Here is a 16,403-nt window from a genome sequence, read left to right on the forward strand (position 1 = left end):
AGTGTTCAAATTCCCATTGGCCCATGAAGCTCTGGGTGACCTTGAAGTTGTCACTATCTGGAACTTATTCCACAGGGTATCACGTACACCACTTGAACGCCTTGGAGGACAAGAAAATTATAAATGTAGTAGAATCATAGAATCGTAGAGTTGGAAGAGACCACAAGGGCCATCCAGTCCAACCCCCTGCCCAGCAGGAAACACCATCAAAGCATTCTTGACATATGCCTGTCAAGCCTCTGCTTAAAGACCATATATTAAATGAACGTAGCTAACTTACAAATCTGCCCTGGCACAAGTATAATGTGGATTGAACAGGGTGCATGGGACAGCAATCACAGTAAAAATAAGTAAACAAGGTATTACCCCCTGGGATTTCTACTAACAATTGTTATCTGTTTGCCTGCCCAGTTGAGTCAGCAGCATTGTGGTGCTAAATCTGAGCTCAATTAAGAACATTTGGTGTACAAATGCGATCCTGAGGTTTTCCCAAGCCTGTCATGTGTTAAAACAAGGAACCCTAAATAATTGTGTTTGAGGCCTCCTTTGCCAAGAGGTGAGAGTTACAAGTCTCACATTTAACTCAAGTTCTTGCTGAAGGTTGTCCATGTGAAGTCTGCATAAGTCACATTAAAGTAACTTGCATAAATGAGTAATCTCCTGTTCCTGGTGTAAGTGCCAAGAGGGCAATACAAACCATATCTATTCAGAATTTCTCCTGGATTCAAGTAAGACATTACTTCCAGATATGGTTGAAACTGCAGTACAATGCCGCATGCTATAGTGACATAATCCCATACTATGAAAGCATTAGCTGTCTATCTATGTTAAGTTCTAGATCACAGCAGTCGGTCATGCAGATCGTCCTACACCTTACTTACTAGTACCTGCAAGCCCAAATGTGCTGTCGAGTTCGTTCGTCTTCCCTGCGACATTTTTTAAAATATAGGCGACATAAGTGTACGGCAGGGGGGTTGAATAATATGGATTGAGGGGCAGAAAGAGAAAAGGCACCATAATGGCCATTACGGATAAAGCTCTTCCCTGGCGGCCATTTTGTGAGAGGGGACGGAGTCACTCAAAAGAAAACTAACGGGGAGGGGAAAGAAGCAACCGTTACTCGCGCGCGGCCGCCTCGCCGCTGACCAATCAACTTTCTTCTTTAAAAGAAAAAACCCTACGGTCACAGCGCTCGTCACTCCACCCAATCAGCAAGCACCACACGTGGGGGCCTTTTGTACGATCCCGCGCACGTCGGGAGCGAGGACGGCAGCCCCACCCAATCGCTACCTGCCGCCTTCTCCATACCCTCTTTCACCCCTCCCCGCCCAGAGAGGCTGTGGCGCCGGGGGGCGCGCGCGCGCGCGCGCAGAGGGGGCCAATCAGCGTGCGCGCCGAGGTTTCCTCGCGCCGCTGCCTCCTCGCTCTATCCCCCCTCCCACCTTCACTCCCCCCGCCCGCGCGACGTTGCTGCTGCTCCCCACTCGCTCCCCCCTCCCTTCCCGACCCCCCCTCTCGCCGAGCTGAACCCCCCCTCCCCCGCTCGTTGCCGCCGCCATGGACCCGAGCAACTGGAGCAGCTTCATCTTCCAGGTAACCCCCCTCCCTTCTCCTCCACCTTCCCCCCTCCCTTCTCCGCTAAAAAAGGGGGGGAGCGCGAGCGGAGAAGGACAAGGGAGCGCAAGCAAGAGCTCTAGGCTCCCCGCTCACACCCTCCCTGCCCCGCCCCTCCCCTCGGGAATCCCAGCGGGCGGGGGCCCTTGCGCGCGCGGGCCAGCAGGGCGCACTCAGCACGCGCTCCCCCCCCCGCCTTGCGCTGCCCCAACGGTCACCTCCCTCCGCCCAGCGCAGCCTTGCGCTCCCCCTACCCCCTCGTTCTCTACGCTCGCTGTGCCCAGCCCCTCCCTCCGCCTCGCGCTTCATCTCCCTCTCCCCCCCACCAACGGTCACCTCCCTCTCGCGCTCGCTCTGCCCATCCCCTCGCGCTTGTCCCCCACCTTTTTCCCTGCCAGTTGCTACCTCGGTGCCTTCTCGGTCCCACTCCCAGTGATCCTGCTTTCCAAAATGCCCCCCCTCAGATACACACGCACTACAGCTGCCTCGCCCTCTTCAAGGCTACGCGCACATAATCCTCTCTTCCCGTCATGCCCCCCACAAAATAAAATGTCCTCCTGCCATAATTGCTTTCCCCTCCCCAAAGCTGTGCCCTCTAGGGGTTTCTGCCTAACACCAGTGCGAGTTTGGCCACACATGCCAAGGAGAGGCTTCGTGTTCATTTCCTGGCCCCGCTATTTGCTTATCCTAAAGCGCAGGCACAAAAGGAGGTAGCTAGGTATGACCTTTGGCAGCCAACAGGTGTAGTGTTGGATTTTCCACCTGTTTCCTGCCTATCTTTATGTGTGGACACCTGCAGGGTCCGTCTCTGGACATTAAAAAATGCAGGGAGATGACCCCACTTCTTTCCTCACCCAAAATGCATTATGATATAGATAGTGGCTGTATACATGGCAGGAGGTACATTACCTCCAACATTTCCTGTTACCAGGCATGTGTGGCCAAATTTTGTCAAGATTGCAGGAGGCCCCTACTTCCGCACTTTTTGGAGCTCCTTGTCTTAACCTCCTGTTTCCACTTTTTGAGCCTCCCTTGCAGACAATTTCCTCTTTAAACCTGCAGCCCCACCTCTCCAGCCACCTCCCCTTTCCACTTTCTGACCAAATAATAACCTCCTGCCTGCTGCTCTCACCCTTGACTCCTTTCCTGGGTAATCGCCCTCCCTCCTAGTACTTGCTGCCCGGGTTTTCCCTTTGCAGAGCTCAGCTTCAGGCCTTCCCCTTTTTCAGATACTGTATGCAACTACTGTACAGTACTTGCTTTTCCCTTAATGTCTCTCCTCTTCAAAGTCGGAGACAGGGCTCCCCTAGTACCATCATGCATGTGGTTGGGGAGGGGGATCTCCCAGGCATACACCTTAACATAATGCTGGCCCATATCTACTGCTGTTGGGAATCCCTTGCCTGCCGTTTTGCCCCATTCATAGCTGTCAAGTTCTCCCTTTTTTTTAAGGGAAATTCCCTTATGCTGAATAGGCTTCCTTGCAAGAAAAGGGAAAACTTGACAGCTATGGTCCCATTCCCAAAGAAAAGTAGACTCTCCTATTACATGACCTCTTTTATTCCATACTTTTGTACACATTATTCATACCTTCATCTTGGCCCAGTGTAGCAATTTATCTTTACAGTCTCATACCTTAACACCCAGCTTTCTATTCTCCCGCAAACAAACTTTCCTCCTTTCCCACACCATGGGAAACCAACTAAGTTCTGCTTAGAGTAGACCCATTTAAATTAATGGACCAGAAATGCATATCTATTAATTTAAATTGCCCTACTTACGTTGGATTCAACCCCATATTTTGCCTGTTGTAAACCATAACTACTCCACACTTACAGTGCTTGAAGTTACTTGGGTCAAGCACTTGCTGCTCTCTCTAAATCTTTTACCTCATCTCCCATAGTTCCTGTGGAATAATGAAACACACTGATTTCCTACAGTTACCCATTTTCTCTCTTGCCGTCCTTTGAATTTAACTCTTGTTTCCAATTTTGCTGAAGGGTGGGGAGGATTCTTTTTCTTTTAAGGTTCCCTAATCTTTTTTTTTTTTTCTGTCTCTTTAGCAGAGTCATACACAGAACCCTCTGCAGGTTGGGACCGAAATCCAGTCCAGATTTTTTGCTGCTCAGGGCTGCAGTCAAAGCCCCTTCCAGGTGAGCTCTGTCTGGGCACCAAATGGAGAGCGATGGACCCCTTTGAAAAACGATATCTACTTGAGGCAGCTGCATCTCAGTGCTGGAGACCAAAATTTTTTATACGAATTGCCTCAACCTCAAAGGGTACCCTGTACAAATATTTGATTTTAAAAAATAATTTCTGTATTTCTTACTGTAAATACTGTTTTACATTTATTTAGCCACTCTTACTTAATGTCAGTCACTTAATGTTTATTTTTATTTGTTTACTTTCAGCATTTATATACCACCCAATTAATCATGTCCTCTGGGCAGTTCACAAATTAAAATCAATAAAATACAACTAAAGAAGTGCCATGGTCAGATCACTACCTGGTGCAACTGGACTTCTCCGCGACCCTTCCCCTCTGCAGGGAGGTGAGACCGATTTGAATGGTCTGCCCCCGCCACTTAATGGATCCAAATGGTTTCCAGAGAGTGGTAGGGGATGCTTTATCCCATGTTGATGGCCTTTCAGCCGATTCCCTGGTGGCCCGCTGGAATGTGGAGTTAACCAGGGCTATTGACTGTTTGCCTCCGAAGTGACTTCTCCGATTGCATGGAGCCTGGACAGCCCTGTGGTTTTCCACGGATCTGAGGGCAATGAAACAATCGCTGAGACGGCTAGAGTGCCAGTGGCAGATAACTCATTCTGAAGCTGACCGGACATGGGTTAGAGCTCAACGTTGAGCCTACCAACTGGCGGTAGCAATGGCGAAGAAGACTTTCTTCACCGCCTCTATTGCATCTGCAGAAAACAGCAGCAGGAGACTTTTTCAGGTGGTTGCAGTTTAGTGGAACCACCTGCTCCATCGGGGCCCAGTACGGGCCACATGATCTCCTGCAACAAGTTTTCAAAAAAATAGCATAAAACAGTTGTGGGACTGAGGATCTGAAATAATGATTTGCCAGAGACCACCCAATAAAGCTTGTGGCAGAGTTTTAAAGCAGGTTGTGCTGCGGGTTAAACCACAGAGCCTAGGGCTTGCCGATCAGAAGGTCGGCGGTTCAAATCCCCGCAACGGCGTGAGCTCCCGCTGCTTGGTCCCTGCTCCTGCCAACCTAGCAGTTCGAAAGCACACAGTGCAAGTAAATAAATAGGTACCGCTCCGGCGGGAAGGTAAACGGTGTTTCCGTGCGCTGCTCTGGTTCGCCAGAAGCGGCTTAGTCATGCTGGCCACATGACCCGGAAGCTGTATGCCAGCTCCCTCGGCCAGTAAAGTGAGATGAGCGCTGCAACCCCAGAGTTGTCCACAACTGAACCTAACGGTCAGGGGTCCCTTTACCTTTATTTAAATCTATACCCTTATGTTAAAAGAAACCGTCCCCTTCTCCCAGTTCTCAGTTACCAAACCCATGAAGTTAATCTGGTGCACTTCAAGTTTACTCTGAATTAAACAAAAGTTATACTGGGGCCAAGAATTCTGCCTTGCTCTGCAGATATTATCTTGGTTATATTTAGATTTGTTTGCTTTTATTATTATTACTAGCCTCATATATCCCAGACTTCAACAGGTAACAAATTAAAACAAAATAAATAATTATTGTATAAATACCTTGATAGGCAGCTTTATCCCATACACATTTATTCAGAAGTAAGTCTCACCATGTTCAGTAGGCGTAGGATTGCAGTTTAAGGTCAGCCCTTCCCTGGTTAACTCTATACTTTAAAAAGCAATCTGAACCAAAGTTTTATTGGGTAATATCTAATTAAATCATACCCTGAGTCGACCCAGTGAAATCAACTGGTGTTACTTAGGTTCATTGATTTCAGTGGATCAGTTCTGAGTATAACTAATGTTGCATAAATCCGGTTGTTTTGGAAGCTACCCAGACTTGGATGCTGACAAACCTCAACCAGAGAAAGAACTATTTGAACTTCAGTTACAGATATCACTCTAAATTGAATTTAAAAGTTTGTGAAGGAACATAACCAAGACAACTGTATATTTGAATAATAGATCTCTGAAATGCTAGATTGAATTTAGGTTTATGTAGTGGTTTATCATTTTTCCTGATAGCATCCCTTGTTCCATTTTTCTGACCAGTGTACAGAGATTAGGGGACTACGTAGTCCTTCACACATTTTCCTGGGATTAAGCAATACAAAACAAAGCATAATTTACTTCCAAGTAACTCTGCCTAGTTTCTGGCACATGTGACTTGACCCTGGTCACAAATCAGTAACTGAACAGGAATTTGAATTCAAGTCCCTTCTTAACTTCACATCTATAGAAGTTAAGAAAGACTGTCACTTCATGATATGGTAGTTGTCCTTACTGTTTTCTGATGGTATTCTAGCCAGGCAAGCCAGTACTGAGGGTCTTTATGTCTTTCTTTGTTGCCTGGAGTTAAATTACAGTGGTGCCTCGCTAAATGAATGCCCTGTAAGACGAATTTTTCGCTTAACGAAGAGATTTTTCGAGTGGAGGTTGCCTTGCTAGACGAATTTGTTTTGTGAAAAATTCGTCTAGCGAATCGCGGTTTCCCATAGGAATGCATTGAAATTCAATTAATACGTTCCTATGGGCAAAAAAAATCAATGCATTCCTATGGGATTCGCTAGACGAATTTTTCGCAAAATGAATTGACTCACAGAACAAATTAAATTCGTCTTGCGAGGCACCACTATATGTTCATCACCTTGTATAGCTAATGCACAAAAGCTTCTCAGTGAAGAAGTAATTTTTGGCTTGTAGAATTTGGAGTGAAAAAAATTAATCTCTCTTTGTAAATGTGAAAATGACAAAGTAAAACAGTTTTGTTTGGACCCATGGACTGCCTGCATATTTTCATTGAAATTGATTTCTAAATTGTTAGCATTTTTAAAAGAATACTTTTCTAGATTTTTTAAAAGGTCCCAAGCACATTTTCTCTAATCCTGTGATTTATTTTCTGTTTGAAAATTCAGGGAAATATTTTGGCCAAAGAATAAGAACAAATTGATGTCTAAATGGTTGTTGGCTCAAATCTATGCATTTCTTATTTCTAAAAGCCTTGTAAATAAGTTTACAAACATTGCTTTTCTGCCATGTTTTACTAGCACACTAGGGATGGCAGATGGACAGAGAGCTTTGTCCCTCCTGCATCAGTTAGCTGCATTTCTCTGGTAGGTGCACAGGAGGGATGGAAAACTCCTTCCCGAGACTACTCACTTGCCTGCATAGAATTCCTTCTCACTGATGGCTACCAGGCTAGTACTTAAATAGTAGAAAGCTGCATCAGCCATATATTTAATGAGATATTGTAGGCTGAATTTCTTTTCTAATGTGTTTTTATATTCTGCTCATATTCAGAGCTCCCATCCAAGAGAATGATCAGGTTCACACCTGATTAGCTACAGGCATGCTGTACTTCCACACCATTCACTGGCATAAATTTTAAGGAATTATGATATGTATTATTAGAATGGAGGGTACACATTTAAGATAGGCAGAAAGCTATCCCAGATAAAGTTTCTGTAATCCAGGCTCATAAATAGCCAATCATCCAGTTGCCTTTGACACACAGGCAACCAGCAAGAAATGTTTAACAAACTGGAACCTGGTTGTCCTTCTCCCACCTGTAAACGTGCAGATGCATGAGAGCAAATGGGCCAGTAGTTTCTGTGGTTGAAGTTAGAGTGAAGCTTCCAGTACACTTAAGCTGATGGCACTGTACTGAGCTAGATTTTCCAAACTTAGTAAGAAATACCAAAAAGTCTTCACTTTGCAGGGCATGGTATCTGTAAAAGCAAAGCTCTCCAACTCTGAGATGCCCAGCTCTTTAACTTGAATTCTAACTATTCAGTGGAGCTGGTGAGTGTTTGTAGCGAGTATTCCTGCTTCTCCTTCCATAACATTTGGTAAATAATAATTAATCCAGCCCACCTTAGTCTTCCCCCACCTAAGATGAGTTCAAGCTAGTTTATGAGAGATGGATGCTCTTGAAGTGGGAATTTACTATTCCATCCACTCTACAAGTTACTAGAATACTGTAGGCTTTCAGGATTCATTGTTCATTACTGTATTTTTCAAGTATAAAATCTCTTTTCTGTTCAGACTGCCACCACAACAGCCCCTCCCCAGCAGACAGCCACCCCTGCTGAATCCCTCCAAGTGGATCTCCTTCCTGTCTTGGCTGCAGCCCAGGAAACAGCCGCTGCTGCTGCTGTGGTTGCTGCCGCTACTGGCTCTGCACCATCTGCTTCCACAGTAGACACGGCCGCTTTGAAGCAGCAGCAACCTTCTGCCTCTGAGGGTGGTGGTGGGCAGGTAGCACCATCCTCTCAAACTACACAAGCCCCAACCTCCCAGGCAGCTTCTGCTACACAACAGCAAGGTGATGCCCAGAAGAAGCCCAAGAGCAAAGGTCCCTACATCTGCTCCCTGTGTGCTAAAGAATTCAAAAATGGCTACAACCTGCGGCGCCATGAAGCCATTCATACGGGGGCCAAAGCTTCTCGCGCTGGACCCACGACCATGAAGATGCCCACCATGGTCCCCCTCAGCTTGCTTAGTGTTTCCGCCATCGGTGGCACAACAGCAGCAACACCTGCCCCTGCCGAAGGTGCAGGAAACACAGCAGGGTCAGGAGCAGGGCTGGTGACCACTACAGCATCAGGCAAACGCATCCGGAAGAACCATGCTTGTGAGATGTGTGGGAAGGCCTTCCGGGACGTCTACCATCTCAATCGGCATAAGTTGTCTCATTCAGACGAGAAGCCCTACCAGTGTCCTGTCTGCCAGCAGCGATTCAAGCGGAAGGACCGCATGAGCTATCACGTCCGTTCGCATGATGGTGCTGTGCACAAGCCGTACATCTGCAGCCACTGTGGGAAGAGTTTCTCTCGGTACGAGGGATTCAAGGGTGCAGGGAGGAGGCAGTTCAAAGGGGACTAGTTGCAGGGCTTACGTGAGGAAGGTTGGCTTTTAGAAAAGGTGTTTCCCCTTGTGATAGAGAATAAGCTTTAGCAGACAACATCCTGAACCAATATGAGTTAGGATGGCACTATTAGACTAGAAGCTAACATTAACTGATTGAGGGATGTCTGTGGGCACCTCAGGATCCCTTCCCTTTGCAGCTCTTGCCATAACTCAAATTCCTCCAAGCCTGATCTTGACTACCTTGGCCATATAAGAGGTTTTCTAAGGGACACCAGCTGGTTCTGGTTCTGTGGGAGGACTCCAGAACAGTAAAGACCACATGGGAAATCCACCCAAATCCCTCACCAGTTCCATTCCTAGGAGCAGCTAACTCATTGCAGTTCGTATGTACCAATCCAGCTGAAGAAACAGGACAGAAAGAAAGGAAAGGGGAGGCATGTGAAAGCACATATTTTCTCAGTTGTGGTTCACTGACTTATTTTAAGTTGGCAGTGTATAACCCAAACCAGAAAATTTCCCCAGTCCTGCCACTAGTACATTTGTATCATAATACCAAAGAGTGTTAGGCAGTGTTTCTTTCTGACTACCTATAAAATGCACCCATTAAGACGCTTCTAGCTGGGATTGAGACATCTTGACACCCATGAGAGGTAAGTATAGACATTCAGAGAACCTTCACAAAAGTGCAACAAGTGGCTTTCATAAAGTATTGAAAAGAAACAGGAAAATACAGTGGTACCTCTACTTAGGAATTTAATGCGTTCCTAATGCACATTCGTAAGTAAAAAAAAATTGTAAGTCGAATCCCATAGGAATGCATTGGGAGAAAAAATTCATAAGTAGAAGCAACCCTATCTAAAAATTCATAAGTAGAAAAAATCCTATCTAAACCACATCCAAGATGGCAGACGGAGCTCCATTCGTAAGTAGAAACATTAGTAAGTAGAGGTACCACTGTATAAATATAACCCCACATTTTAATATTGCCCATTTCAGGTCAGATTAAAACATGTAGAATTGAGTTTGTCAACTCAACAGAAGTGTCCATGTTTCATTGTTCCCCCATGTAAAAACAAATCCCTGCATATACTGAACTAGCATGTTAGTAAGAAACTAAAAGCTTTCTTGACATGCTAGCTTTTCATTCAGGGGATTTGTTTTAACAGGGAGGTGCATTCAAACATGTAGTCCCTTACCTGCAGTCTGAAGTGTACAGTTCAAGAGGTGCCTGATCTGTGGAATTTCTTTGCATATTAATTGGCTGTTAGATCAAACGGCAGACAATGAGGTCAGCTTGAGGGGAAAGAAAACCTCACATTTCCAGAATTACACAATTGCAAATGTACTTATTGCATTGTCGCAATGCGGGCAGCATAGAACACTGATATGTTGCAGCCTGATCAGAAAGGCTCTGTGACCAGGTTTCTCCCCCTTTGTTTCTGAGATTTTGCCAGAATTGCCCTTACATTTGCCAGCTTTTCTGTACAACTGTAGAAAGAATGCACTTGCTCTTTAAGATAAGTTAGGCCACCTCAATTCCTACACTTGGCCCAGGTTTTGCATGGACCTGCAGTTGCATGGAGTACCAAGAGCAGCCTGTCCTCAAAATATAAAGAAAATTCCAGAGAAACAAATAAGTCAATAATTGCCCCATGAGCTTTAGATGTTCTTGTAACCCCCCAGAAAAAGCATGAACGTAAAAAGAACGTGCTCAAGTTTTCTGATCTGAGAGCCCCATGTAGAAATGAAAGCAAGAGGACAGGCGTAGGTTGGTTGATTGGTTTATTAAATTTGTGTACTACTCTATACCCATAGATCTCAGGGTGGTTCACAACACAAAATTACAAATTTATTTAATGTATTTAACAAAAAAATCTAGTAACATTCCAGGCTTCACAGCTCCTAGAGGCCATAGAGTCAGGCTTCTGACTTGCAACAATAAAGGAGTAAACATGGGCTTTTAAAGAAATAACTTTAGAAATGCAACCTTTTAAAGTAGGTCTTAAAAATATGAGTGTTGGTATGGTCTGATACATACACACTCAAGTCACACAGAACTACATAAAATACAGAGGACCTAACACCTGACTAGAATACACTGTTTTCTACACCCTTTTTGTTTATTTCGTTGGGTAGAAACTACTTTAATATATCCAGAATTTCTTTTCATCACCACAAGGGCTTGTAATTTTAGCAGCAGAAAGCACATAAATTACACGTGCTTTAGAAATTTCCTCTAGGCAAGCTAGCTATATATATTCAAGGTTGCTCACATTTTTTAACACTGCACTGCACCCTTTGAAATAAGTGACAACCTTAATTTTATTTATTTAACAAAATGTATATGCCATTTTATTGTAACAAAACCTCTAAAAGGTTTACAAGAATATTATAAACAAAGCTAGTTAAATATAAGAAACGTTTTAAAAAATCTAAATCAGCTCTAAACTAAAAAGAGATTAAAACATGTCAGCATCTCTCAGTTCTAAGTTTACTGTTTCTATTTTCAGCTTGCTTTCTAATGGAGGGTTCCCTATAAATCAATTGGATTCTTGAGTGTCAAATCCTTTCCTGAACTGTTTTCCAGCTTAGGTTTTATCAGTATCTGTGACTAATCTATGGCTAATTAATAAACCATTGAGTGGATGAATTCCCCAAGAACATTTCTGTAGGCACATAATCTCCCTCACTCATCTTGCCTAGACTCGCATCAGTGAATGCTTAAAAATGATGAGTTTAGCCTGTTAAAACTATAACTGGCACTTTTTAATGACAGAGTTATTGTACTGTTAACAGCTGCAAGCTAACGCGTTGAAGAGGAACAGCTTTTCCAAAAGAAGCGTATTCCTATGCATCTGTTAAAAGCAGAAAAACTTTACCAGTAAAAGAAACAGGGACAACCCAGCCAACATAGTTGGGATTGAGAAGGAAATGAATTTAATAAAGAGGGGGACATGGACCTTATAGCAGGGAATGAAAGAGAATTCCTCAAGAACAGATCACTTACTTGAATATTTCTTGCCTCCCACAGTCCGGACCATTTGAACAGCCATGTGCGGCAAGTCCACTCAACAGAGAGGCCCTTCAAATGTGAGGTACCTTCCCCCACTGACAGTATTGCTGTATCAACTCTCTACTCCCTCCTCTTATTTAATTTGTCCCCAATAATCTGCCTGAGTTTCTGGTGCAAGAGAAGGCAATGTCAGGTCCCCTGTACTTAAAGGGAACTTTGCATGTTCTAAAGCCCCGTAGTCTTTGGTTGCCTTGGGAAGTGGGCTGTTGTAGGCAAAGACATTTTCGCCATGATTCCTTTCTCTCTGTTTCTGCAGACATGTGAAGCAGCCTTTGCCACCAAGGATCGGCTGCGTGCTCACACAGTCCGTCATGAGGAGAAGGTGCCATGTCACGTGTGTGGAAAGATGCTGAGTGCCGCCTACATCACGGACCACATGAAAGTACACAGCCAAGGGCCGAATCATGTCTGCGAACTGTGCAACAAAGGTAAGAGGAGAGGGCTCTCTGTGAAAGTATCTGGAAGTGAGAGAAAAATACTTAACCATCTCTTCTGGGAATGCTAGCAGTCGCACAGTACAATCTGATGTAGGTTTTGTGAGAATTAGGTTTCAATGGAGCTTACTCCCAGCTGTATTTGCATGGGATTCCAACTTTGATACTTGCATATGTGCGTGCTCTTTTATAATATGGTTTCTCAGTATATCAGCCAGAGTCATGCTTGAGACCTGTTTCAGGTTATTTCATTTGCGGTTTGAATTAGATGTGGCTGATTTTCCACAAGCTTTCAAACAGACCTGCCAGGCTCTCACTAACTTCAACTCAGCTGAACAGCCATGGATGGTGACCCACAAGGGCTTTATAGGTAGGGGGTTTATTATCCAACTGACAGGCCGCAGTATATGGTAGTTGGGCTGCATTTATCTTGGTAAGTCAAAGTTGCACATGCCTGCTTTAGAAGTAGTAAGCCGGGTTTGAGTCCTTTACATGTGGGACCAAACTTACTCTCTGTGAGCATTAAATATAGAATTGCAGAAGAGGACTGACTTGATAAGTACATAATAATGCTTTTGAAACAAGCTGCGTTTGAAGGACCAATGTGAGAACAAGCAGCATTTTATTTTTGTTGGTCTGCAGATGTTGCTCAAACTTCCTGCTTTATCCTAACAAGAAAACTGCTTGGCAAGACAGCTGGCTCCTAATGTTTTTTTCCTACATTTACATGTCCGAGCATCTCCTTAGTTCCATTTTGCCACAAGCTTAAATAGCTTCACTGTACTGTGTAAGTGTAGGATGACATGATTTATTGTATATAGTTAGCTTTGCTAATTCTCCATATATAGATGGAATCCAATGTGGAGGTAGTTAACTAAACATTATGAAAAGAAGACTGCTCATATTTGAATTGTGTGTGTTGCAACTTTACCCATCTGACATACTTAGATGGGTATATTATTTTTAAATAGAAAACAATATCCTTAAAACATAACTCAAAATAGGCTGAATAATGTGCAGGTTAGTAAGAAATAGTGTTTTTTTAAAAATAATAATAATAATCTGCTTTTCCTTTGTGGAAACACCTGGATTATCTCATTGGATAATGTGCATAATCCTTTATGCCTTACCCATATGTTTAAAATAAAATCTTCAACATATTGTAGATAACTGGATTCTCAGAAGCATAAAGCAGCAGTTTACTATTAATCACTTCTTATAATTCTTTTATGGCTTTTAAGTATTTCATATTACAGGGAATATAGGTAACATAGATTTTGCTGTTGGGGGTGGGGAGGAAATCTGCTTTCTTCTCATCCAGCTATTTCTGGTCTGGAATTACAGCTCTGATATTTTTGTGTTGAGTCTTAAGTTCCTCACCTTTACTTCCTCAATGCCACGATGCAGCTGCCCCTAAAGTGGGGTCTATTGTTCATACAGAGAGAGCTTACCTGGTGGCAAGATGCAGCCATCTCTGGGGTGGAGAAGCTGCCTCTTCATCAGGGAGCCCTGTCGCAATGGATCTTTCACTAGATGTTGAGACGCAGCCGCCTCTAGGGTGAGGCACAGCCAAGCATTACAGGACACTGGAGTACGTTTTCAGTAGACCGGACACTGACCTGGCTGGTTTTTGTCCTTCTCCCCCTCCCGTAGGGTTCACCACAGCGGCCTACCTCAGGGTCCACGCGGTCAAGGACCACGGACTGGCCGCCCCGCGGCTGGAGCGTTTCCTTTGCAAGCTGTGTGGCGTGCACTGCAAGACCCCGGCTCAGCTCAACGGGCATCTGCAGACGCACGCAGGAGAAGGGGCTGCGGCCACTGAGGGCCAACCGCTGCGGTGAAACGCTGGCCGGGCCACCAGGCAAGAGCCGCTTCCTTCTGTCCTAGGGAATGGGGAGGGGAGGCCCATCTGTCCCATAGGGTACCCACGTGTCCTTGTATTCTCAGTGGGAGAGGGAGAACCCCATCTCCCCTGGGGCGGCTGCATCCTAAATTAGCATCCCTCTGCCAGTGTTTAAGTGCCTGCATATTGCAGTGCCTGTCTTGGTTTGGATGCTTATGTGTGACTCAGGATCCTTTTGCAGGTTCATCTAAAGAGGATAGAAGCAGGATTGAGCTTTCATTTTTTTTAATGAAAAGGTGCACATAATCCTTTGAATGTTTTATTTATCTGAATATTGTTTTATTTTTCCAAAGTCAATGGAGTTCTTGTACTTTTAACAAAAAATATAGACTACCATTAGTATTTTGAAGTTAGCAACAGACAGGGCACATTGATTGGTGTTTTGTCTCCTTTTTGCCCTTCATTACTTTGCCTCCTGTCCAACATTAGGCGTAACTGTTGCTTTTGAGACGCTACTGTTTATGGGGCAGCAGTAAGTGAATCTATTCCCATGAGATGCTGTAATGTAGTGGGAGATTTTCTAGCCCCATTCACTGCTATGGATGTATTCCCTTTGTATCATGCATCTTGGAGAACTGTGAGAGCTGGAGTCCCCTGAGAAAACTTTCCTGTGAAAGTTTAACCTTTATTATGCATTAGGACAACAATTTAAGTGATAAACCCCAGTTAGCTGCATTGTCTGCAGTCGATTTCAAGTTAGAGCTAGTGCGTTCTTTCAACCTTGCCTTTTCTTTCAGCCTTTTAAGGAAGGGAACTTCCCTGCAGGACATGGATAAATATGGTGCTTTGGAGGAAGGGGCAGCTGCATCCATCTCTTCCTTACTACGTGAAACCAGCTGTGTCTTCTACTCCATCTTGCAGCAGGGGGAGGGTGGGGGGAAGCAGGCTACACATCTGTGTTAATTAAATTTCTGAGGGTGAGAAACCCCTTTGACTTTGTACATCTGTCTTCTTCCACAGGTACGGGTGAGGTCTGCCCCCTCGCGGCAGCCGTCTCGGCCCCACCTCCCGCCGCCGTCACGGTGCTGCCCATGGAGGGAGCTTCAGTTGTGAGCCAAGCCCTCCCCACACAGCCCTGGTGATTTCTGGGAGTGGGGAGGCAGAAGCCGACCCTCCCAGTCCCATCCCTCTCCCTCACTGGCAGCTGGAGCCTCCAAGCCCAGATGGATATGCAGTGGCCATATTTGGGTGTTTAATTTAATGGTGGTTTCATTCATTCTCTCCCCTGCCTGTGCTCGTAAAATAGTGGTGCTGGGAAAGCACCTGCCCAGCCAAAGCAGCAGCTCTTGTTCAGAGGGCCATGGAAGGGCTGTGTGTGCATTCAGAGAGCACCCTCGTTTTATTGACTCCCCTGCTCTAGTCCCCTTAACGTCTAGCCCCACAAGAGTCCCATAAACCCATGCACCCTCTCCTGTCCTTAGCCAAATAGCTACAGTCTTCGTCACCATAAGTCTCTTGCTCATTCCAGCAGTGCTCCCTATTGCCCCTAAATCAGCTACACAAAAAGTGAGACGATGGGACAGGAAAGACTTAACAAGCTCAGCTCAGGAACAGAATGAGGAGGGCTCAAGGATGGGATATCTGTGGGACAAAATTGTGGGGCAAGATTGCAGCTGGTGGGCGGGGGGGGGGGGGAGGCCAGAGTTGGGAATAGAGTTGTGTTGGTTGAGGGGTTGACAGAACTTGGGAAACCCAAAAAGAAGTTAGAAGGGGAATGAAAATCAGGATTGAGGGGCATTGTAGGTGCCAGGAGCTCAAGTCTGGGGTGGCAGGGGGCTGCAGTGGGATGGGATGGAAAATGGTTGGATTTCTCCATGGCTTCAGTGTGGAGTGCCCTCCATTCCCCTGCTGAGGAACTGCTCTGAATTTCCCTCCTTGCCCAAGCACCTCATTCTTTCATGGTGTCTGTTTTAATGCTCCATTCCCTCAGCTTCTCTTGTGATTCGTGTTCCAAGCGTGTCAGCCCCCCACACCAAGCATTGATGTCCCACCCGCTGAAAACCTTTCTTGTTGCATGCAACCCCCACAGTTTGGGGTTAGAGTCCTCGCTTTTTTGTATTATATATATTAAAAAAAAATCCCCTGACATTTAAAATAAACTCCCTTTGTGGTTTTTTGTTTTGTTTTGTTAACACAAAATGTAATGAAGCTGTGTCCATCTATCCTTTCTCCCTGTTCCCTCCCTCATCCCACATCTTTCCTTCTCCCGTGCACCCTTTCTGGATCTGTGTCTCAACAGCAAAAGATTTTAGTAAAAACATTGAAGGAAAAAAATCCACACTCTTGTCTGTTTATTGTCAGACCGTTTCTGTGTCAATTTGAGTGTAAAGGGGGAAGTAT

At 45.0% G+C, this 16,403-nt stretch overlaps 2 protein-coding genes across 10 annotated transcripts in view; one reads left to right on the plus strand and one right to left on the minus strand.

Moving 5' to 3' along the window:
- Positions 1–2,038, minus strand: part of MVP (major vault protein) — a 28,465-nt gene extending 26,427 nt beyond the window's left edge. Inside the window, exon 1 of one of the 3 annotated variants that reach the window (XM_035134812.2) lies at positions 2,020–2,038. The gene's annotated coding sequence lies outside the window, so the exon portion shown is untranslated. The other 2 variants (XM_060281662.1, XM_035134813.2) reach the window with 2 other exon arrangements.
- Positions 1,332–16,337, plus strand: MAZ (MYC associated zinc finger protein). Of its 7 annotated transcripts, none has more exons than XM_060281664.1 (7): positions 1,332–1,593; positions 3,681–3,893; positions 7,829–8,619; positions 11,685–11,748; positions 11,983–12,154; positions 13,814–14,021; positions 15,024–16,337. In XM_060281664.1, the coding sequence occupies exons 1-6, from the start codon at positions 1,558–1,560 to the stop codon at positions 13,999–14,001; spliced, it is 1,464 nt and encodes a 487-aa protein (XP_060137647.1). In that variant the 5' UTR covers positions 1,332–1,557; the 3' UTR covers positions 14,002–14,021; positions 15,024–16,337. The 7 variants fall into 7 exon arrangements, with proteins under 7 accessions (XP_060137647.1, XP_060137646.1, XP_060137648.1 ...); XM_060281663.1 differs by having other exon boundaries at positions 1,333–1,593; positions 3,678–3,893; XM_060281666.1 differs by having other exon boundaries at positions 1,337–1,593; positions 3,681–3,767.
- Positions 16,338–16,403: the final 66 nt, after the last annotated feature.

The sequence above is a fragment of the Zootoca vivipara genome, chromosome 13 (assembly GCF_963506605.1).
Source record: "Zootoca vivipara chromosome 13, rZooViv1.1, whole genome shotgun sequence".
Classification (NCBI taxonomy): domain Eukaryota; kingdom Metazoa; phylum Chordata; class Lepidosauria; order Squamata; family Lacertidae; genus Zootoca; species Zootoca vivipara.